Consider the following 24,391-nt stretch of genomic DNA (forward strand, 5'->3'; position numbering starts at 1 on the left):
CTCAGTTTTGTTGCCAGTCATTGATGCCTACAGAAGGGAAACGTTATGATGTGTAATAAAGTGAGTTAACTTTACAGCTATTTATATGGCCCGTAACTAAAGACATTTTATTAACTAGTATATCTTTTATGTCTAGAAGATTTGTGCTGTGTATTATAAGTTTCAATTACTCTTTTTTGGTTTACTGAAGAGAAATGTTAGCTGTAACGAGCTGCTTCAACTCCTCATGAGACTTCAATGATTAATTATTCTATCCATTAAAATGAACAGATTGCAATTAATAAAATTAAATAGCTGGTGAGAAGGGGTATTCTTTTCCATGCTGCATGAACAATATGCCCTGATAGATTAATATTACATTAATAGGAGGAAGCTCTATAACAGGAAGAATATGAAAGTACATTTTTAAATTCATATTTTGTGGGCTGACAGTCTTGTTTAAGAGTTGACTCATTAAGAATACAGCCTAATTACTTGCCAGATAAAGAGGCATCAGGTATTTATTTACAAAGCACCAGAGAATATCTTGTTAGGTAAATCTGGGGGTGGGAGTTAATAATTCTTAGCTCATATGGGCTAGTGGTAGGCTGCAGCACCATGGGAGATCTTGCTATCTTGACACCTTGTCCAGCTGGGCTACAGAGGCAGTCTCACTGTATGCGCAAGGTTAATGTATGTCCCTTATGCTGCTCAGTAGTGGCAGCACTGAAAAAGAGTTGCTTCAACTAGTGTCTGAAAGAGGTCCCTGTCCAGCTCTCTGATGGAATGATGAATGCTACAATGTAGTAGTGGAGAGGGCCATTGCTAGTGGGGGATGGGAGGCAAAGAACGGCAGAGATCCAACAAGGACTCGGAGCTCTTTACACAGGAGGATTTAAAACACATACACCCCCTATCTATTAATTTAGTAGGCCAGCTTTCTTGAAGGAAAATGTGAAGCTTCAGCAGCCAAATGCAACTGAAATAACCTTTCCACTCTAGGTGTACTGTTCTCTCTAGATTGGTACCAAAAAGAGTTGTCTGAAAAGTTGGGATGATGGCACCATACTCAGACCCTTCACTTTGCTCTTCCAGCCCTACCAACTTAATTCAGAAGGTTTTAATGTAATCAGAATACATTCATTAAATTTGTATGATATAACTGGATAGTTATTCATCAGGATTCTAGTAAAACCTAGAAGGTTAGATAGGTAAAGCCTTACATTAGGAAATTATGTAACCGCTCAGGTAAAATAGTTTCTTAGGGTCACTGTGGTTTAGTGATTAGAATGGTTTCCTGGGTTTTATTCCCATCTGCCACAGACTCTTTGTGTGACCTTGTGCTCATAACTTAACTGCTCTGTATTTTGTTAATTCATCTGTAAAATAAGAATACCTCCCTCCCAGTAATTCTGAGAAGATTTGACTGTTTATAAATTGTTTTGAAATATATTTAAATATATATTTAAAGCAACTTTTTTGTGCAACAGAAAGTGTTGTGTGTGATTCAATTATTAGTAAAAACATGGATCTATTGTTGATGAAAGGCAGGTTTTACACCTTGATTTATTAGTTGCTTTGCCTTTCAAATACTGCTCACCTACTATTTCTCTTCTTTAGTCCTATTCCTACTCCACTAGTTTATAAATAAAGGGACATGTACACAGAAGCTGGGAAGGCACTTCTCAGTGTGGGTAGACAGACACGTTCTAGCTCTGCTTGAGCTTCAGCAGGCCAATGTAATTTTCAGTCCCTGGAATATATAAAATATTGCTTATCCAAAAAAAACGTAGGGCTTGGAGAAATAGTAATTGGGCAGGTCTTTTGTGTGTTTATTTAAAAAAAAAAACATTCCATTGGATTCCTGGCATATAGGATAAATATATATTTAAAGCAGCTTTTTTTTTTTTTTTTTTTTAAGCAACAAGCATTATATAGTGGACAGGCTGCAAAGACACTTCGGTTGCTCACACAACAGTTTGTGCAAATGTCTATCAGCTTGGTGTATTTTCCTTATATTTTTATTTATACATCAATAAATATTTCTACTTCAAAATTAGAATAGCATATTGATGTAATGAGTTTCAAAAGATTTAACCTTGCATCCTGTTCTGAGAAAACTGAGTTTGTCTTAAACTTCAGATATAAGGACTCCCTTAGGCATAAAGGCTGCCATGAACATTTCCTGATTTCTCCCAGCAAATGGGGACAAACAGATCTGACCCTGATAGACACTAATGTAATATACTTTTGACATGCACACAAAAGGATGCTCGTTAAAGAGCTCAGTCAAAGACAATTGAAAATATAGGACTAGGACGCTTGCTGGGAAGAGGGATCCAACAACTCAGAATGCTTGCACCCCTCCTCCTCTGCCTCTGGGGTGGTACTGTTAGTCAGTACAGGAGACTTCACCAGGAATGCACTGATATAATATATTCCCTCCTGGAGCTCCTGCAGAGTCATGACTGCAAATTAAAGCTGCCGTCCCTTGGCCCAACTGCAAGGAGAACAAATGTTGCCTGTCCTCATTCACATATACATCTCTTTGGGGTACTGGAGCAGAAAGAGGTTCAGGCTGAGTTTATATCGTTTATCAACTTGCAGGGCAGTCACTTAATCAACATGCCTTAGCTCCCCATCTGTAAAATGGGGATACCACCACCTCTTCCCCCCCGCTCTTTGTCTTCTGTATTTAGATTGTAGGCTGCTTGGAGCAGAGACAGTCTCTTATTGCAAATGTATAATCATTACAATGGGATATTGATATCGCATGGGAAGTCTATGCACTATTGTAATACAAATAATTATATTAGAAGTGTCTTATAGGTATTTACACATTTATTTACTTTATGTATTATGACACTACAGTACCATTTACTCATTTAACATCACAATGAGAAGATGAAAACATTGCAAGATGATTAACTGGTGCTGCAGGACATCTACTAAGGCTTTGGTCTATACAGTTAATATATGGATACCTGATCTGTTTCATATCCAATTGTTTTCAAAACTTTTGACATTTTAAACATGCTCCGGAGCAATTTAGAAATGTGAGGTTTCAAAAATGTTGGAAAAAAATAATTTTCCTGCTTTGTAACTAATCATAACACGTTTTCAAACTCCTCCTGAGCTAAAAGTAAACATTTTTAGATTAAGCATTTGATGTTTTAAAATCTGTACCAGGGCCAAAGGAAAAAGAAAAAAAAACTTTCAGCAGATACTTAACTTTCAAATCCCCTGCCTGGATACCAAAAAAAATTTTTTTTTACAGTTGTGAGAAATATATTTGAAGCTGAAGAACAGACACTATTTATCAATATGATTTTGATGAAATAAATATAATAAGCCACAACACAAAATAAAAAAACTATTTCATACACATTTGGCAACTTGTTCTTAGATTACAGATAAAAACATCAACAATGACTTTTATACAGCCAAACATTGCTTTCTGTTTGGGAAAGGGAATCTTATTTGGTTTCTCTCTGATGTCTTTTTTTTAATGAGGAGACTTGAAACAACAAGGAGAGAGCTAGCTTCGAGTATGCATTTTTTCTTTATTGATCACTTTTTGGATTGGTGGCCAAAAACTGGAAGACATGATAAGGTGAACCAGTTATTATCCACTCTGATTCATATACAGTAAATGAAGTACTTCTCAGGAAGAGCATTACAACATAGCTGGACAGTAGTGATGTGATTCTACAACTTACAGAAATGTTCTCAATTGCTGGCAACACACAGAGTAGCTCTGATTTGTTTCAGTGCATCTTCTCAGATAACCTACTAACTAGAACATGGGCCCTCAATCGAGGTGGACATAAATAGCTTCTGAGAGTTGCGATTATTTCCCCTTTCTTTATGGCTAGATGGGAGCGTGGTCCTGTTGTAACATGGGGGCCATGCTATAAAAAAGTTGGCAACCACTGAATTAGATATTAAGAGGGTAGGGAAGTCATCTCTTCATCTGTGTTTATACAATTCCTAGCACAATGGGGCTCCAATCCTGATTGGGCCTTTGGGAGCTTCCATAATATAAATTATCATTATTAATATATAAAGCACACTGGAGAAAGTGATTATTACTACCTCTGCCCTGGATATGCATAGGGTTATCATATTTCAGGTTCCCAAAAGGAGGACACTGCCGGAGGGGGAGGGGAAGTTAGAGGGGGGTGTTACTGTTTGGCGATGCTGGAGGAGGTAGTTGGTGAGTGCAGGAAGGGTGTATGTGGGTGTGCTGGAGGGGGTAGTTGGGAGTGCTAAAGAAGGAACATGCGGCCTCACTCTCAAGGTGGGGAACAGTGTCATGCTCCCTGTTCTGGTGGCAAAGTGGCTTGCGCAGGCCCAGGACGCAGCACCGGCCCGACTGTAAGTGCCTCCCTATGGGCCTCTCTCCCATCCCAGGGATGGGAGCTGGTGCCTGGGTGGGTGACTACAGGGTAGGGCATCGAGACAGCTCTTTCTGAGCCGCAATGTCTGCTCCACAAAAATCCAGGACATTGCCTCTTATTTGAAAAATACACCCAGGAAGAGGATCACAAAAGAGGTCATGTCCAGGAAAACCAGGACATATGGTAACTCTAGATGTGTGCATGTATATCCTATTACTATTATTTACTCAGATCACTCATGGGGATGGGGGTTGGGGCAAGAGTACTGCACCCATTTAGGGATGGGATTAATCTTCAAACATGGTGATCTGACATGGCTGGAGCATCTCAGGACAGTAGAAAAAATTCAGAACTAAATAAGATCATTTGCTATTCCAATAACCCTTCTAATAAAGAACCATTCTACCACTAACTTGGAACTAATTTTCCTTCATGGGGTATTAGTGAAGCCACATGCTGAAAAGTGATGCTGTTAAAGTGACAGAGCATCTTATGTTTATTGTTTCCTGGAGCCTGATCCAAAACCCACTGAAGTCAACAGGATCCTTTCCACTGACTTCACTGGGTTTTGGATCAAGCCTTTAGTGACTACCAGCTCAAAACTGCTCTACTTGGAAATAAGTAGAAAAAAGAAATGGGGAGGGGAAGAGAAAGGACAATTTTACTACTATCACTACACAAAAGTCATGATTAATGTAAAGAAATTGGCCTGTTATGTCTGGCATGAAAGGATCTTATTGATTCTGTTTCCTACTATATATTTACTTGCTGTAGTAGCATGAATAGTCCATTTTGTTGCTATTCTGTAAGTACCTTTTTATATTTAATAATCCATTGAAATATATACATATTCTGGGAGTGTTTTAAACTTGTAAAAAGGCATTATAGTGGGCCACTTTTCAGAAAAAAAAGTTGGAAAATGCAAAGTAGTCTGAATTCATGAGGAAGGTGTTTACTTTGCCTACACTAATCACCAGTAAATATCTAAATTGGATTTGATTTTTTTAATTTTAAGTTCAGCAGCTTCCTTGTTAGATCTCCATGTAAATACATTTGTCAAGGGCATTCTCCTGGTTAAACAAATAAACCATAAACTTTGATAACAACTGTAATTTTATTACAGTATTGAGGGGGAGGGGTGTTTCTCTTCCTGGACAATGTGTCTTCAATATCAAACTGTGTTTGTTGAGAGGAAAATAAGGGAAAATCTAATCAAAAAGAGAAAAGAAGGGTATAAATTGTTTGGCTGATAAATCTCATTTCGTTCTAATAAGAGCACAGTGCCGTATCATTCTTCTAGATTTTCTGTTTTGACTCTTGTGGTTTCCCTACCCCCATTTTATTGTGTGATCATAAAATGTTATGATTTAGTGCTCATGAAAAGTGAGGGATTTTAAAGCCTAGCATTAATGTTAGAAGGTACTGTACAATCTCCTTCCGCATACTGTTATCAATATATTTTAGTCTCGCCCAGCAACACACTTGCTTCCTCGCAAAGAACCTCTCAACCTCTTCAATGGGACCTAAGTATGGGCTTAAGTGCTCTGCTAAATACAGTAGAACCTCAGAGTTACAAACACCTCAGGAATGGAGGTTGTTCATAACTCTGAACAAAACATTATGGTTGTTCTTTCAAAAGTTTACAACTGAACATTGACTTAATACAACTTTGAAACTTTACTATACAGAAGAAAAATGCTGCTTTCCCTTTATTTTTTAAGTAGTTTATGTTTAATGCAGTACTGTTCTATATTTGTTTAGGGTTTTTTTTTGTCTCTGCTGCTGCCTGATTGCATACTTCCGATTCCAACTGAGGTGTGTGGTTGACTGGTTAGTTCGTAACTCTGGTGTTCTTAACTCTGCGGTTCTACTATACTGGCTAAAGATAAGAGGAAATGAAGTAATCTCTGGATGCAGAGAAGATTCCAAAATGAAACACCCATGTGCTCCTGGTGCTACATTTGAGGTGGAGAGGAGAGCAAACAGCTTGGTTTACAGATGACTTTCAACAAATAGGAGTGTGAGGGAAGAAGGTTGGAATCCTGGTTTTGAAAGTCCCATGAGAGGGCCTACTTGCATCCAAAAGATTTATTTATTTTCATTTCTATGTCTTGGTTGAGCAAGATCCAAATAAATATTTCTTTGTGGCTGCTCTAGTTGAAACAAAGTCTCAAATCAGCAGACTTGTTTTTGATGGTTAATCTGAACTGACTTCATTTGGTGGTTAAAGCGAGCCCCTCCTGTTGTGGGGAGATATTTGGTAATTTTGTTAATAAAAATCAATCAGATCTATACCAAACTGTTTGGAACCATGGAATCAGGTCAATATTTGGAGGGGGGGGGGGGGAAGAGACATGCTAGGTTTTTCTGCAGGAGTTGCAGACAGCATTACAAAGGTTCAGGGTAAAGATGATGAACACAGAGAAAAATGCTGAAGAAAAGAAGAAGAGAGGAAGGATAGGCCACTGGTTAGAGTGCTAGTGTGGAATATGGGAGATCCACATACAATTCCCTGCTCTGCTAAAGACTTTGTGTGTTACCTTGGGCAAGTCACTTAGCCTCACTGGGCCTCAGTTGTCCTCTGTAAAACAAATGCTGTCCTATCTCTCAGGGATGTTGTGAAAATGAATACACCAGAGACAGATTAATAGACAGAAACTAAAACCATTTCCTAACTTTGTTCTTTCTGTAATAAACATGGTCATTTATTACACATACTAAATGGTTTGATAACTCTAGTAGATCAATATGCCCCCAAAGATTAATAACATAATTTCTTCTATGAAAAAGTAACACTTATGACAGATGTTACACAATGAAACAATATGTTGAACATGACAACGTTCAAGCCTCCATTATAGCATTTTGCTCTTTGTTGCTATTTACATTATTATAGTACTTATGTATGGCATTGACAATAAGCTTTTAAATTAAATGTTGAATAAAGGAAGATTTATTGTTACTATCCTTAATAGAGGGATTTTAAAATCTTTAGAGTTAAGCAAGGCATACTCATATTATACTCAGTCTTTTCTAGAACATCTGTTTGATTGGCTTGTTAACTCAATTATTTCAATTATATATATTGCAGCAGGAGGGACTGCTGTAGTTAAGGATAAGATTTAAGTTCCATAATGACCCTCTTTTTCAGTTTATCATAACTTTCTCAAGCAAAATTCCTATGGGCTGAACTCTGTATATTCCTCTCTGCCTAGAGAGGCATTTTTATTTATTCATTTTTATATTTTAAGAAAAATCCATCAGATGTTTTCGAGTTCTGTGTATGATTGTCTTATATGTCCTTAAATGTAATGCTTAAATAATACAGCAATGGGCACTACAATAAAACCTTATATAGATGTTCCTATCAGAAATTTTGCAGACACACAGCCAGGAAAAAAATATTGGTTAAATCAACCTTGTTTGTAGAAATCAATGAGACCTAAGGAACAAGCTTAGCTTAAAGGGAAATTGATTCCCTAGTTCTGTGCACTGAAGTTTCTCTAAAACAGACACAGAGGCTTTGGTTTGCTTTCTTGGTTTCATCTAATCCTTAGAAAACTGGCGATGAAAGTGCACAGTAAACTTTGCAGTTCAGTTTCTCTGCGTAATTTAAAACCGCTTCAAAAGTTGAAAAGCATGGAGGTCAATAAGGCACTTCTTCTAGTGTTTGCAGTGCTTCCTGAGCCACCTGACAGCAGCTTCATCAGCAGAATGAAGGGCCCTAAGGCTACCATGAAATCTAGTCAGTTGACACTTAACAACAAGAACCATTGATGGATGGAGGCCACATTGACGAAGTGGGTTGTCGCGCAGACCCCATGTGTAGAGATTGGCGGCACACATTCATTGGCCAGTGGGAATCTGTTCATTGGAGCCCAAAGATGATATGGCAGGTCAAATCCCGGAGGTCGAACGGTCGGATCAGCGACGAGGAAACCATTCCAAACGTCTTTAGCCAACCAATCATTGTGCCATAAGCTTGCTGCTGACAGATTCTGATCTGGCAGTTAAAACCACAATGGATGCCTTGATGTAAGTCATCCTCTGGGGTGACTGAAAATGTCCATGTACAGTGCGACACCTTGATTGGCACACAGCTTTTCCACCAGTCTGGCTGCAGACTCTCTGCGATGAATGTGTGGAGGGGTTATACTGCTCAGAACTGGTAGCCATGGGACAGGAGTGGAGCGCAGGGTGGCTGTGATGATACAATAGTCAAGTTCAATTAGACGCCGACCAATTTAGTGTGAGGTAAACACCATCACACAGTGGCACAGTATTCTACTGAAGAGTAGCATAGTGCCAGATCCAATGTGCGGTGTCTGTGCGCCTGTGCCCCACGTCGAACTGGCTAATTTGCTGGTTAGATTATTCCGGGCCCTGACTTTGGCATCAGCCTTTTTAAAATGGTCATGGAAAGTCAAAGAGTGGTCCAGCGTGACACCAAGGTAGACCGGTGTTGCCTTGTGTTTCACTCGTTTTCCATTGAGGAGGACACCTAACTACATTTAGCACTTGTATTGTGGAGTGGAAGACGCTCAAAACTGTCTGAGTCACACTTGGTTGGAGGCACCAACTGCTACACTAGGCTGCCATCTTGGCCAGGTTGGCATTCAAGATGTTGTCCAATTTGGTGAAAGAGTGTGACTGGGTACCACAGCAGATGTCATTTACATAGATCGGGGCAGGCAACCTATGGCACGCGTACCAAAGGCGGCACTCGAGCTGATTTTCAGTGGCACTCACACTGCCCAGGTCCTGGCCACCGGTCCGGGGGGCTCAGCATTTTAATTTAATTTTAAATGAAGCTTCTTAAACCTTATTTACTTTACATACAACAATAGTTTAGTTATATATTATAGACTTACAGAAAGAGACCTTCTAAAAACATTAAAATGTATTACTGGTACGCGAAACTTTAAATTTGAGTGAATAAATGAAGACTCGGCACACCACTTCTGAAAGGTTGCCGTCCCCTGACATAGATAAACTTGCACGACTGAGTCAGTGGCAGGTCGTTTGTGTACAGATTGAACAGGGTGGGCACAAGCACAAAGTCTAGGCAAGCCACTGGATTGTCTTCTCCATTAGCTTGTTCTGTTTCCCATATGTATGCGAAAACACCTGTCATGAAGTAGAAGTTCAACAATGTCCACCACCCATGCTGGGAAAGCTCTTGGCAGTTTTACCAGAAGACGAGTGTGCCACACTGTATCGTAGGCCGCTGTCAGTCCAAGAAAACAGCTCCTGTCTTCAAGTTCTGTTGAAACCTGCTTTCTATATATTTGTAAGGGCTAGGACTCAGTCACATGTGCTTTGATCCTTCCAGAAGCCAGCTTTGTCAAACAGATTTGTACCAAACATGGTCTGCAGATATATGCTGGAGGATAAGATGCTTAAAATAATAACGTACTTAAGAGGAATCTTAACTTGCAATAATTTTAAAAGTCCAGCAAACCTTCCAGACATATTAGTATGTCTGGAACATTTTAAAATGTCACAAGAAGGTGGTGGGTCTAACTAGTAACCACATTACCTTGAGAAATGACCATCTACCATGAGGTAAGCATGGGAAATTATTGGAAAATTGTGATGAAGGGGGACAGAGGAAAGCTGGGTAATTCTGGATGATCCAGGCAATGGCCTGTAGATATGTCTCTCCTAGAAGTGGGGCTTGATCTACACTGGATGAGAAGCAAAAACATCCAGACATCTTACTCCTGGAAACTCTTTTCCTTTTCTTCTTCTTCCTGCTGAGGGTGAGGAGGGAGCCTAAGAGAGACCTCCTGCTCCCTCAAAGAGGTCTGATTTCCCTCTGCTCCTGATCAATCCACAGTCACCTACTGAGGGTGAAAAGGGGATCTGCACAGATGAGAACATGGTGTACTGTATGCATACAGGTACACAACAAAGTGCTAGAGCCTGTTGTTTCTGGATGGCTTCTTTGCCTGCTTCTCCAGCCTAAAGAGCAATAAGGCATCTCAGCCTGAGGGAGCAGCTGTTTGCTCATGGGAGGTAAGAGGAAACTGGGGAGTCTGCCTGCACAGAGCTCAGCAGGGGGTGGAGCCTAACATGGAAATTCCTGCATCCTGATTGGACAGAGTTCAGGAAAACACCTATTCATGCCAACAGAAGTTATGCCAGGGGAACAGAATTATTTTCCTGATGCCCTAAGTGTAAACAGTTTGAATTAGTTTTATTGCTTTCTCTTTATGCATTAATTAAGCCTTGTGCCATGGGTTTAAACTCATCCCAAAACAAAAGCTTGAAGGCAGTTCTCCATTTACAGTTCTGGGACCAGCAAAATTTGGATATCTCCCGGTCCTTCAACCCAGAAATCTGCATGCAGTTCCTCTGCCTCTGCTTTATGCTGAGAAGTCCTCCACCCCAGCAAGCATCTATTTTTAATTGTATCCAGGCAGAGTGGGTGTGTTTTTTAAATTGATTCCTGTTACAACTCTTTTCTATCGATTGCTGCCAGGAACCTTATTGCCCTGCGCTGTGCCTATACTGCATTCCCACCACACCTTAAATTTCCCACTATTACCACCACTAGGGCTCTCAAGCAATTAAAAAAAATTGTGATTAATCGTACTGCTAAATAATAACAGAATACCATTTAAATTTTTTGATGTTTTCTACATTTTCAAATATATTGATTTCAATTACAAAACAGAACACTAACAGTACAATGCTCACTTTATATTTATTTTTGATTACAAAGATTTGTGGTGTAAAAACAAAGAAATAGTATTTTTCAATTCACCTCATACAAGTCCAATCTCTTTAGCATGAAAGTTGAACTTACAAATGTAGAATTATGTACAAAAAAAACCTACATTCAAAAATAAAACAAACAATGTAAAACTTTAGCGTCTACAAATCCACTCAGTCCTACTTCTTGTTGAGTCAGTCACTCAGACAAATAAGTTTGTTCACATTTGCAGAAGAAAATGCTGCCTGCTTCTTGTTTACAATGTTACCTGAAAGTGAGAACAGGCGTTCGCATGGCACTGTTGTAGCCAGAGTCGCAGGATAATTACGTGCCAGATGCGCTAAAGATTCAAATGTTCTTCATCTTCAACCACCATTCCAGAGGACGTGTCCATGCTGATGACGGGTTCTGCTTGATAACAATCCAAAGCAGTGCAGACTGATGCATGTTCACTTTCATCAACTGAGTCAGATGTTGCATGGATTTGATTTAAATTGATTTAAATCACTAGTCAGGAAGACTCGATTTAATCATGGATTTCTACATAAAAGTGCATTCTTCTTTGTCGTTCTAACCTTAATACATATTCTTCACAACTCAGAGATAGACGTAGGTTTCATTTTTAGAAGGTACACACTATACATTTTTAAGTGATTTATTTTGAAAACTTTTTAGATTAGTTTTACAGCTATATCAGAAAATGAATGATTGTTTGGTTATTTCATTTACCAAAGGTAATTGAAGCAGATATTTATGAAGTCATTGGGAGGTGAACTATCTCCAATTCAACAGGTTAATCATTAATATTTGGAGGATTTTCTTGCCATGCTGAATTAGGAGGAGAACATCACCAGACAGACATTTAAATTGTTTTATTTAACTAAAACAACAACGTTATGTATTCTGGACTTTTTTCTTCAACAGCAAACATATAATATTTTAACAAAACAAGCATATGAATTTTTGAATTTCAAGTTTTTCTTTGTTGCACTGTTTGCATTTTGCACGCATGCCTGTCTTATCCACAGGTAGAGGAACTTCATTAAAATATTCCCAAACTGCTTTTACAGCCTGCTGCCATTATAGGTTCTCCCTTCTAGAGAGAGAATGTACTGTAGATCTCAAATCAACGAAGGCTACACTCAGAAAGACCTCAAGACTTCTGGAATATGCTGCTCAAACAGTTTCTCTTTTGTTTCTACTGCCTGTCCTTCCCTTCTCACATTTATCTCCAGACTTCTGTTAACAAGCATGTTATCTCTGGACACACAAATCCACAGTTTGAGAACTGCAAAACTAAGCATCGCTGATGATATCTTCTAGACTGAGCACTGAGTCTCATTGGGTAGATAGAAAGATTAACCTAAATAATCTATACAGAAGCCACTGGAACCCCATAAAATTGGGTCCCTAATCCAGGAACTTTTGGAACTCATTTACAAAACTTTTCTTAAATATTCCATGAATATATTGTCTCATACTATAGAATTAGTATTTATAATCACTATTCCATGATGAGATATCTTTGAGCTATAATGTATCTTAATTAAAACTATCTTTAGATAGGTTTTTTCCCTCAAAACGCATTTTATCAAAAAAATCTGATTTAATTTAAAAATTAATTAATTAATTTAAAAAATCCGATTTTTTTTATTTTTTATTTTTTTTAATCATTGATTTTTATCCGCCCTGTATGCCACCAGCAGAAGGTTGATTTTATTTTTTGGTGGCTCGGGATCTCTAGTTTACGCATCAGAGCGTTGCTCTTTTAAGACTTTTGAAATCATGCTCCACACCTCATCCCTCTCAGATTTTGGAAGGCACTTCAGATTCCTAAACCTTGGATCGAGTGCTGTAGCTATCTTTAGAAATCTCACATTGGTACCTTCTTTGCCTTTTGTCAAATCTACAGTGAAAGTGTTCTTAAAATGAACAACATGTGCTGGGTCATCATCCGAGACTGCTAGAACATGAAATATATGGCAGAATGAGGGTAAAACAGAGCAGGAGACATACAATTCTCCCCCAAGGCGTTCAGTTAAAAATTAATGCATTATTTTTTTAAGAAGCATCTTCAGCATGGAAGCATGTCTTTTGGAATGGTGGCCGAAGCATGAAGGGGCATACGAATGTTTAGCATATCTGGCACGTAAATATCTTACAATGTCAGCTACAGAAGTGCCATGTGAACGCCTGTTCTCACTATCAGGTGACATTGTAAATAAGAAGCCAGGAGCAGTATCTCCCATAAATGTAAACAAACTTGTTTGTCTTAGCGATTGGCTGAACAAGAAGTAGGACTGAGTCGACTTGTTGGCTCTAAAGTTTTACATTATTTTGTTTTTTAGTGCAGTTATATAACAAAAAAATCTACATTTGTAAGTTGCATTTTTACAATAAAGAGATTGCATTATGGTACTTATATGAGGTGAATTGAAAAATTATTTCTTTAGTTTATCATTTTTACAGTGCAAATATTTGTAATAAAATAATGTAAAATGAGCACTGTACACTTTGTTTTCTGTGTTGTAATTTAAATCAATATATTTGAAAATGTAGAAAAACATCCACAAATATTTAATAAATTTCAATTGGAATTCTATTGTGTAACAGTGGATTAAAACTGCAATTAATCGCAGTTCATTTTTTTGAGTTAACTATGATTAATAATCAACAGCCCTAATTACCATTGATAATAGAGCTAGTGCGGAGCATCCAGGTGGTTTTAAACCACCACTTTTATCTAAAACTGCTCTGAGCAAGTCTAGATGACATGTGATTAGCACACTAGCAACCAATGACACCTTGTTTACATTTGCACTCCGACCATGGATACCTACCCAGTTTTAGTTACAATAACAAGAACACTTAGCTCTTGATATAATATTTTCCATCTGTAGTGCTTAATGCTAGCAATAGTTTAGGTACCAGTTAAACTTTTTTACCACAGCATTATGGGTTAGATGGCATAGTGGGGATAACAGCACTGCCCAGTTTATTCTAGTGTTTCCCTGGTTGCAATTGGTGGGGCTGTACTAGTGCTAGACCAAAGGTAGAATTGCTAAAAATTCTCAGTGCAGACAGAGCTCAGAGCAAGAGCAACCATAACAGCAGTGGAAACGTTGTGCACTGTTGCCAGCATTTTCATTTGTGGATGGGCATTGCATTTCAGGTGTGGAATGGGTTTGCATCACCAAATTACTCCAATGTTGACAAGACTCAGAACCCCTCTAAAAATTCTTTAAGGCTAAACCAAGCAGGCTGAGTTGAGTAAAGCTGAGTAGGCTACAGTCAAGTGAAAGATTGTACTGCCTCTCCTTGGTCGCTCAGCATCACAATTCTTTGTAAAAACAGTCATACTGGTTGTACTCTACAAGCTCTCAACATTGAAGGCACTTACTACTGGCCCCCAGTTAGGGGACTCTACTCTATGAAGAAAGTGTGAGGGGGAAGTCGCCTGCTTTCCAGACTCCAGCTGAGCAACAAGGGGCAAAATATTGCATGTCATGTGCATTCAAATTAGACTCAACACCAAGAGAAGAATAGCACTAACAATGAGTTAAGCCTGTCTTCCTCATCATCACCTAACATGGCCGTTCAAGTTCTCTCAGGAGCTATGGAAATCAAGCACAGCTTGTGATTCGGGACAGATTTCTCCAATTTCTCCTTCTTTCACCTGTCTGAGGAAGGAACTGAACATACAAATAATAATAAAACAAAAGGCACCTAAAATGAAGGAGTATGACTGAGGGCTCTGAGCAAGCAAACATTTTAAAGCTAGGGAACTTTGTATTTAGAGCTTATATATAGCTTTTTACATCTTCAAGGCACTGCACCAGTGCTGACAATCTAATCCTCAGAACCCCTCTGTGAGGTAGATAAATGTAGCCTAGAATAACTTGTTGGAACATCCAGCAGAATGAAATTCATAATCCCCTCTCCCCAGAGAATATTCCTCAGACATCCCAGCATCAAAAGATATAGCATTTCCCTACATTTGCATTAGTGATGTGTGTAGGCACAAACACATAAAATCCTGGCTTCAAGAAGTAATTTGAACTTTAATAGACAAAAGCTGCGCATTGAGTAAAGGAAAAAGCTGTCTAACTAATTCAAGGGTGCAATTTTTATTATTCTTCATCTCACCCTTTAATTTATGATGTATGAATAGAACAGATGGGAACTCTTGCTCAAAAACACACTATAGGATTCATTAAACCAGATCTGACTGTTGGTCTATTCAGTTTCACACCTCAGCTTTGGCAATACCCAAAACCTGATGCTTTGGAAGAAAGTGAAACAATGATGCACTTAGAGGCAACTGTGCAATGCTATCCATAACCAAATCTCCCCCAAAATAGGAGATTTGATTACCTTAATTTATCTTGCATAGCTCCAAATGCTATTAGCGGTCATAAAAGTATCCTGGCCTTTCATAAATCTGGCCAGAGCATTTTTCTATATGACCTGATTAACACAGTTAGAATTAAACAAGGTACATGTTGACTTCTTGCAACTGCAAAGCCCACTGCCTGTTTTTGAATAGATCTTTTTGTGACAGATTAGTCTCCGATATGACTACAGATTTGGGCATCACTAATTACAAATACATTTGCATCTCTGTGGTTTCTCTTTGTATAGAATCAAATGCTGTGACCATAGCATCAGCCCTCCTTCCTGCTATTCATTATCTCTATTACTCTTTCACCTCACTCCCCACATTCTCTTCTTCATGTAACTGCACCTAAAACATTCTCCCTCAGAGTCTCATTCCACTTCAGATGTATGCTCCCCAGTCTCTCTCCTCCATCCAAACCTGGTCTTAGTTTGCCTAGTTTGTCCTGAAGATAAGCTTAGCTCCCAATGGTCTGCAGAAATGCCCTGCCCATAGCAATTGGTTGGATCAGATGAACTGCTGCTTTTATGGCTCCCAGCTGTTGACAGGGGAACATGCAGCAGTTTTTCGGCAGCTGGCAGAAGGAGGGAGAGGCTGAGCACTGGCAGTGCTGTGGCTCCCTTGAGTGCTATGAAGCACCGTTAGCAATCAGTGGTGGCTGTGGCACCATGGACCACCAACATCTCTTGAAGCTACATTTAAGATTCATTGCCCTAGGTGACATCCTACAGTAAAATCTAGCATTGCTAATCTCTATGCTTGTAGTGGATTGGTTGTGACAGCTCTCTGATACAGTGCTTACTGTATTTCTTTTTGCCTTTACTGAAAGAATAACTCTACAGATGTGTCAGATGGAATTTTGTTTTGGATTAACAACATAAATGTTTAATAGGAAATTTAAAAAACCTTGCAATGTCAGATCCAATTCATCTTACACAATGCAACTGCCCAGGATAATTTAAAACATGAAAGGAGGAGTGAAGCAAGAGGTTCAGTCTATTATGAAACAGACTTAGAAATCTAAGGAATTCTGATTGGTTGTTGATGAGGTTGCACAAACCCTATGCTCAGGTGTAAACTTCTCCCTCTCTTTTTTATATTAAAAACTGTGCAGGACATATTTTACATGCCATGCACACGGAAGTACGGCACATTGCCAAACCTGGAGACCAATGTGTTCCATTGATCCACAGAACAGATGCAACAAGGACAGCAAAAAGGCAAGGCTCTCCCCTCCCCCCCATACTGCAATTCCAAAATGTCTCAAACCTAATCTGGAGGGCCCACTTCTAAAAATAAGAGAATAGCTTGGTCTCTAGGTGCATTCCAGCCCCAATCCAGCAAAGCATTTATGCATGTGCTGAAGTGCCACCGAATTCAATGGGACCTAAGTACGTGTTTGAAGTGCTTTGGAGAGAAGGGATGGATTGCTGAATTGGGGCCCCAAACCATAGATTGCCTGTCTAGACCGACAACAAAGATGGTATGGGAAACTCTTTATAGGAAGATGGAAAAGGAAATAAATTTGAAACAGTCCCCTGAACATCTGATGGTGATAACTTTCAGTAGCTTCATATCTAGCCCAGGGTGGCAAAGTGTCAACATAAAGGGGCAAGATTCTACATCCCATTACAATCCCTTGTGCCCTCAAATTCCTCTTACCTTTTAAACATAATTTAGGTTCTCATGTGACTGAAGTTATGGTATATGCCCTTGTGTTACTGTGGACTAAAGGCATGCAATGAAAAAAATCTCCCAGAAATGCATTTTCTGACTAGTCTTACTGCTTAAATATCAGTTAACCTCTATCTTACTATTCCTTTAATAACAAAAGAGGAAATTTTGCTCTTAATATCCATAAAGTCTGTATTATATAAAAGTTCAAATACTGAAATCAGAATTCCAAATGTATCATCTTACAAGATAGTAAAGGAAAACATGAACAAAAAAAAAACAACCAAACCAAAACACCCTCATCATAGAGGTTCACATTTTTGAAGACCCTCAATTCAGATTACAGATATAATTTGAGGTAGTTTTACTTTGTCTCTGCTGCTGGGAATAAACATACCCTCCACAGACAGGTTGAAGTGAAGCTCCTCCTCCTTCCTTACTTCAATAGCAGTGATAGCTTTGCTACTGCAGCATAGCATTCTTAATTCTGCACAAATAATTGCTATAACAACCACCACAGAAGAGAAGCTTGGCATTCTAAATAGCAGTGCAACTATTTTAAGAATATTGAATCCAAGGATCCAATACCAAATCACCTTGTTAGTAGGAAATAGTTTCCTTATAATGTCTGGACAGGCCTGGAAACCTCACATTGTGTACATTTTTCTATAATCATTCTTAACACATTTCATAATCTACTCCTCATCAATTACAAAAATAGTTAAACATATGCTAATAGAGTCTGAAAAAAATCACAATGTTGACGTTACCATAATTAGCATTTAAGTATCATGGCAAAACTCCGATTTCAAAACAATCTTCTTTCCAACTACACAGATTAGCTTTATGTTACCCTGCCATGTTCAAAATCTTCTCTACCACCTCAATCTTCACAGAAGGTTATTTAAATATTATTGATAACTTCCCACTTCTAATTTTACAGTACTTTCATATTCTGCTCTCTAGAAGACTTAGGGTTTGACATTTTTCTCCTGTTATAGCGGGATGGAGGGAATTGGGGGATTTATTTTGCTTACATAGTAGGGGTTTTAAAGCAAATTTTACATTTGGCACCTGATAGCAGAAATATAAAATGTATAACTTCGGAATTCGAAGTGAATGGTTGCCCTTAAATTTCCCTACACTGTGTGTAGTTGAAGATACCACCATACTTCAGATCGCTGGAAGCAGAACGTTCCATAGATCTGCAATAAACGCTCTGATTTCACATCTGATCCAAACAACAACAATATAATTTCAACAATCTTCCGATACTATCCCTTAGATGTGATAACTCCACTAGTATTGTCATGATTCAGTTCAACTTTCTTTTTCATTCTTAGTTCATAAGAAGGGTGAGACTCCCAATTAGAATTTCAAAAACATTAATGATGCGTAAGCAAGATAAGATCCCACAACACTCACCACCAAATACATCTCCATTCTGGTAGTTCTTCCCCTTCTGAGCTTCCTCTTCATTTTGAACAGTAGAAACATGCTTGGCTGACGCACAGCCCATAGCTTCATTCAGTCAGCTCCAGCTGGACTGAACCACAAATCATCTCTACAGATGCCTAAGCATTGTTTTAAAAATAATCCACCTTCTTGCTTGGTTGTCAAGACACTTCTACCTGCAGATGTAAGAGGAGAAAAATATTTCTAAGCATATTGACAGAAAGCCATCATTAAGAAGGCTGCACTTTTTGGCAAACAGGAAAATATCACGATGGTATTTTGGGGAGAGAAGTGCAGGAAAAACACCGTCTCAAAGAATAAACACACATTTTTTTTCCCCTGAAGCACATATGAGAAATCAGAGACATTTGCTTCTCTTGCTACTTTTCATAATCTGTCCATCAAGCTAATTTTCTTAGGTTTCAGAGTAGCAGCCGTGTTAGTCTGTATCCGCAAAAAGAACAGGAGTACTTGTGGCACCTTAGAGACTGTTAAAATCTGTTTAAAAAACCAATACCAATGGCTGTGTGGGTACTCTTCAAGCTAAACCAATTAAAAAAAAAAGTTTAAACCAATATAAAAGAGTGTCCACACACAAAGCTGCACTCATTTAACTAAATTGATGTAAGAATCACACCTTTAGTTAAACCAGTGCAACTCTGCATACAAAACACACAAATGCTCATCTGTACTTAAATGCCTATATGAGTATCTAAACGTGGGGGACAGACATTCTGGGTATGTCTACATAGCAATTAAACACTGGCAGGTGGCCTATATCAGCTGACTCGGGCTCATGGGGCTCAGGCTGCATGGATGTAAAATTGCAGTGTAGATGTTTGTGACTTGGGTCAGCTGTGGCTGTTTAATTGCTGTGTAGACACACCCACTATTACTTTTATTTCTAAGGTTATACAATTCAAAGTCACTTAGTGGAGTATGTTTTTTAATCCAGTATTTCTCAGCTATTTATGTTAATAGTTGCAGACCTGTTTATTTCACATACATCATGACAAAGTTTATCTATGAAGGTAGGGCCGGTATAAATGCAAAATGAGATTGCAAATCCTATTACAGTTCAAAACCCAGACACTGTGCATTGGCCAGCCTCCTTCTGACACTTGACTGTTCATAATTTGTAACCAAAATCTGAACTATATAATTTCATCCACATCTTGAAAAATGTACTGATACTTTTATACTGACACTTTTCTGATCTACAAGTACTATGCCAATATTCTGAATTCAAAACTCTCTCTCCTCTTTCCACCTAAACAGACTAGTTTCATGCCCGAGGACTGAGCCTAGTATTCAGGGTGGAAAAACAGCTGTGCCATCAAACCCCCACAAAGGCAACTCTCTCTCCCAATTTAATGGCTAAGGGCCTTGATTCAGCAAAACATCTAAATATACACTGAAATCCCATTCCAAACAATGTCTGTTTCCCATCCCTCCATATACACACTTTCTGTTCATGGTACCTGTATCCTCTACCTAAACCCCATAGAATGCAGAAAATATTTCTCCTCCCTCCCCAAAATTCCCCTCCCCCAACAGATTTCTAACTTATTCAATCAATTTGTTTTCCTCTTACTCCCATCCACCCTCTCATAGGGTAGGAAATTTTACCAGACTCTTAGTAGCCAGAGAACTAATGTACTAGCTGTAGACAGAGATAGGGACCCATTGTTCAGAAGAAATGCAACTCTAACCTTCCCTCATTTTCTGGTTGCTACAAGGGAGATAATTTCCACTACTGTATAAGATCACCTAGCTTTCAGTTTTGGGTTCCCTCTCCAGTAAAGCTCTATTACCCACCTTTGCTATAGCTCATAGCTTTCCCAAGCAGCAGCAGAATGAAATGGACCCGATCCCCATGCTAAATATTGTTCTAAATAGTGGCCGTGAAAATGACAAGACTGTTCAAATTTTCACTTTGCAATATCCTAGGCAAGCTTTGAGCAGCAGAGGCACTGGAATTGTCAGTCTGTGGACTAAGGAAGACAGCACATCCTCAGTTAATCTTCCTTATGCAAAATATATTCTTTGTCCCCATGAGGACTGGAAACTTACTAATTTTTAAAAGGAAGTTTAGATTTTGTAATAGATGATGGCTATTGCCTGGAAAAGCTTCCTACTTGCCTTGGGCAAGTGCCTGAGGCGATTTTTCAAGCCCTGATTTTATCAGTCAGCTCATTAAATAACATTTAGATATTACCAGTTAGTAGGGTGACCAGACGTCCCGATTTTATCGGGACTGTCCCGATATTTGCTTCTTTGTCCCGCGTCCCGACCGATGTTTGGTCGGGACGCGGGACAAAGAAGAAATTTTCCCTTCCGCTCCGGCTCCGCCCCCTTCTCCCCCCATTGGCTCCCTCCTCAAATCCCCGCCCTGGCCCCGCCTCTTCCCCAGCATTCCTCCTCCCTCCCAGGCTTGCAGCATGGCGGTGCAAGCCTGGAGGGAGGGACTGGCGGCGGCGGTGCCTGGATCCTGGAGCTGGTAAGTCAGCTCCAGCACCCGGGCACCGGGCAGGCGAGCAGGCAAAGGGGGCCTGGCAAGGGAGGGAGACGGCGGGCTCAGCTGTGAGCCCCCCCACTGCGCCAGAGGGCTTCTTCCCGCGGGCTGCCTCACCCGGGGCCGGGAGTGCAGCCTGGAGGCTGCTCCAGCCCTGCAGCCCGCGGGGCAGCGCGGTGGGTCCGGGCCGGGGCAGCGCGGAGCGGGCGGGGGGTGGGTGGGTGGCGCGGGCTGAATCCCCGCTGCTGCTGGGGAGCCCCGCGCCTCTCCGTCCCGCTCACGGCCGCGGCTCCTTCCTGGCCGGACGCGCCAGCTTGCCCCGCGCACATGCGGCGCACATCCAGCTGCTCGTTCCCGGCGGGAGGGAGACTAGGCGCGGGGGACGCGCGCCGCATGTGCCCGGGGCAGCGGGGGGGCGCGTCGCGTCGGGAGGGAGCCACAGCCGCGAGCGGGAGGGAGAGGCGCGGGGCTCCCTGGCAGCAGCGGGGATTCGGCCCCTGCCACCCACCCGGCTCCTGCCCGCTCCGCGCTGCCCCGCATATGTCCGTGGCGGGCCAGGGGGTGGGAGGCTCCGCGGGGAGGGCAGCGCGCGGGGCCTGCTAATGCCCCAGGCCCCTTAAATTTTTGGCCCCGCCCCCTTTTTTGGCTCCGCCCCCGTCCCGATATTTTACGCTTGTAATCTGGTCACCCTACCAGTTAGTATGCAAAAAAGCACCACGTTAATTCCATTTATATACATTGTAAGTATTTAAAGAAGAACAACCACAGAAATGAAGATGCAGCAATTTTATTTAAATCATCTTAACTGATCTTACATTCCTATAACAGAGTGAGAGTCACTGCTTATAACAATGTGTATCTACATTAGTGTGCCCTAATAATGTAAGTGTCAGAATGTTATTTTAGATGAATAGCTTCAAACCCCTCCATTAGGGCATAAGGCTGATGGGAGACAAACAAGCATGAATGAACCAGAATGTGACATGCTACTCTTGCTGTGAGATGGACCTTGAGAGAGCTGAATGCTAGGCCAGCATGCTTGAGTGCAGCATATAGTCAACGATCTTCAGCATCAGAGCCTCTGCCAGGTCTGACAACTTAGAGTGGTGGTTTTCAAACTTTTTTTCTGGAGACCCAGTTGAAGGAAATTGTTGATGCCCATGACCCAATGAAGCTGGGGATGAGGGATTTGGGGTGCAGGAGGAGGCTCAGGGCTGGGGTGTGGTGGGGGACGGGGGCAGGCTCTGGGAATGAGGGGTTTGGGGGGCACTCAGGGGCTCCGGGTTTGTGGGACACTCAGGGCTGGAGCAGGGGATTGGGGCAGGGGGTTACCTCAGGCGGCTCCCAGTCAGCGGCGCAGCAGGGTTGCTAAGGCAGGCTTCCTGTCTGTCCTGGCACCGTGGACTGCACTGCGCCCCGGAAGCAGCCAGCAGCAGGTCTGGCTCCTAGGCGGAGGCGCGCAAGCTCTCTGTGCAGCTCCCGACCAATGGGAGTGCGGAGCTGGTGCTTGGGGTGGGGGCAGCGCGCAGTGCCCTGTGGCTTCCCTGCCTAGGAGCCGGACCTGTTGCTGGCTGCTTCTGGGACGCAGTGCAATGTCAGAACAGGTAGGAACTAGCCCACCATAGCCGGGCAGCACCGCCGACGAGACTTTTAACGGCCCGGTCGGCAGTGCTGACCAGAGCTGCCACAACCAAGTGCCTTACATCCAGTACTGGGTCACAACCACAGTTTGAAAACCACTGACTTAGAGTCTGCCATGAGGCAGGAATAGTTGAGCTGCCCTATATAGGCATGCTGACGGTCAGGGATCAGTCTAGATGGGTTGAGTTGGTTTTATTTTCCTATGGAAAGTAGAAAGAGTGATGAAGAGTTTAGCAAGAGCTAAAGACTAGAGGGCTGGATACTCACTGGGTCCCATCTCACTGCCATGGGCAATAAGAGGGAATTGAGGGACAGTTGTAGGCATCCCACTCTTTATGCCCTCATATGGAAGCATGAGGCAGTACAGGGCATATGTGCCCCCTCAAGGAACACAGCTATTCAAAAGACAAGTCTCATGCACAAGCGATCATACATCTACAGTGGGATCCACACTGACACATACTCAAAGGATACAACCTTTCCCCCCCTTATGACAGAGCCAAAGGGTGAGATTTTCCAATAGTTGAGCCTGTAAGAGAATAGAATGGCTATCCTGCCTCCAAATTTGAATTTCGTAGTTCTGAACCTGTAGTTACTAGAGTATCCTTGGGAGAAGAGAGATGGAGAACCAGGCCTGTGATGTCAGTCAGCCAAGTTGCTGCAAGGCAGATCAGTGCCTTGTCACCAATAAGATCACGGTGAAGGGCTCATTGACTACAAACAACATGTTATCAATAGGAAGCTATGGTCGTGATGCTTCTCGTGTGCCCACATAGCTGACTGCAGAGGACAGGTGGCAGCTATCAAGGATTCATCTTTATAGGCACCGACTGATGTTTCATCTGACTATTTCTTCCTGGCATGACCTGTATCAAGGAGTCATGAAGGTACGTGGTTGGTGTAATTGGCAATAGTAATGATCCAGTAGTATGCTGATGGACTCCCTAAATGGTCTGAGTTAGATGAACTGTTGATGAAAGTCAGGGTGGGAGTAACCCACATACAGGCTAGGGAAATATGCTTGACAACCCTGAGCATTGGTAGGTTGTGGGAATGAGAAAAATGGCAAAGCTCTTCACCCGAAAATATCTTGTGTCAATCAGCAACAATACCTCTGGCTGGTCCAGGACCAGCTCCTATGAATTCTGGAAAATGGTCTTATCATCCATGACCAGAATGTTAGTGAACGTAATCTGCTACCTCAAGGATGACTAGGATGAAACAATGGAAACCCCAGAATCTCAGGAAGTATGCAGTGTTTCTGTGGGAGAAGAGAACCACAACAGAGTTTTATTCTTTTTACGCTCAGGTAGCTTACACCACCTTATTAACGAGAAGGGCTGTGCACAAAAGCACACAATAGTTAAACAGAGTAACTAGAACACAAGAACTAGAATTTCGCATTTTTTTAGATTAGAGGAAAGGACAATAAGTGTAATGGTACCTATAAATAAAAATACAAATAGATGATCATTGGTCTGCGTGTCCATCTGCTCTGGTAAGCAATAAAATGAGTTAATAAACAAGTACACTGAGAAAAGTTTACTATTAGGACTGGAAATATTAAATATTTCCTAAATCTTTAGTAACCTTGGAGTGTTAACATGATTACA

General features: G+C 40.9%; 1 protein-coding gene across 10 annotated transcripts in view; it reads right to left on the reverse strand.

The window, feature by feature from the left end:
• C8H1orf21 (chromosome 8 C1orf21 homolog) overlaps positions 1–24,391 on the reverse strand; it is a 241,691-nt gene that overhangs the window by 148,898 nt on the left and 68,402 nt on the right. For 9 of the 10 annotated variants that reach the window (XR_006174694.2, XM_042851283.2, XM_065555653.1 and 6 more), the window contains exon 2: positions 18,593–18,798. The exons of the other annotated variant lie outside the window; for it this stretch is intronic. Coding sequence is in view for 8 of the 9 variants with exons in the window: in XM_042851283.2 (XP_042707217.1) it covers positions 18,593–18,686 (94 nt within the window). In the remaining variant the exon portion in view is untranslated. The remainder of the gene's footprint in view (positions 1–18,592; positions 18,799–24,391) is intronic. 10 annotated transcript variants of the gene reach the window in all.

The sequence above is a fragment of the Chrysemys picta genome, chromosome 8 (assembly GCF_011386835.1).
Source record: "Chrysemys picta bellii isolate R12L10 chromosome 8, ASM1138683v2, whole genome shotgun sequence".
In the NCBI taxonomy this organism is placed as follows: domain Eukaryota; kingdom Metazoa; phylum Chordata; order Testudines; family Emydidae; genus Chrysemys; species Chrysemys picta.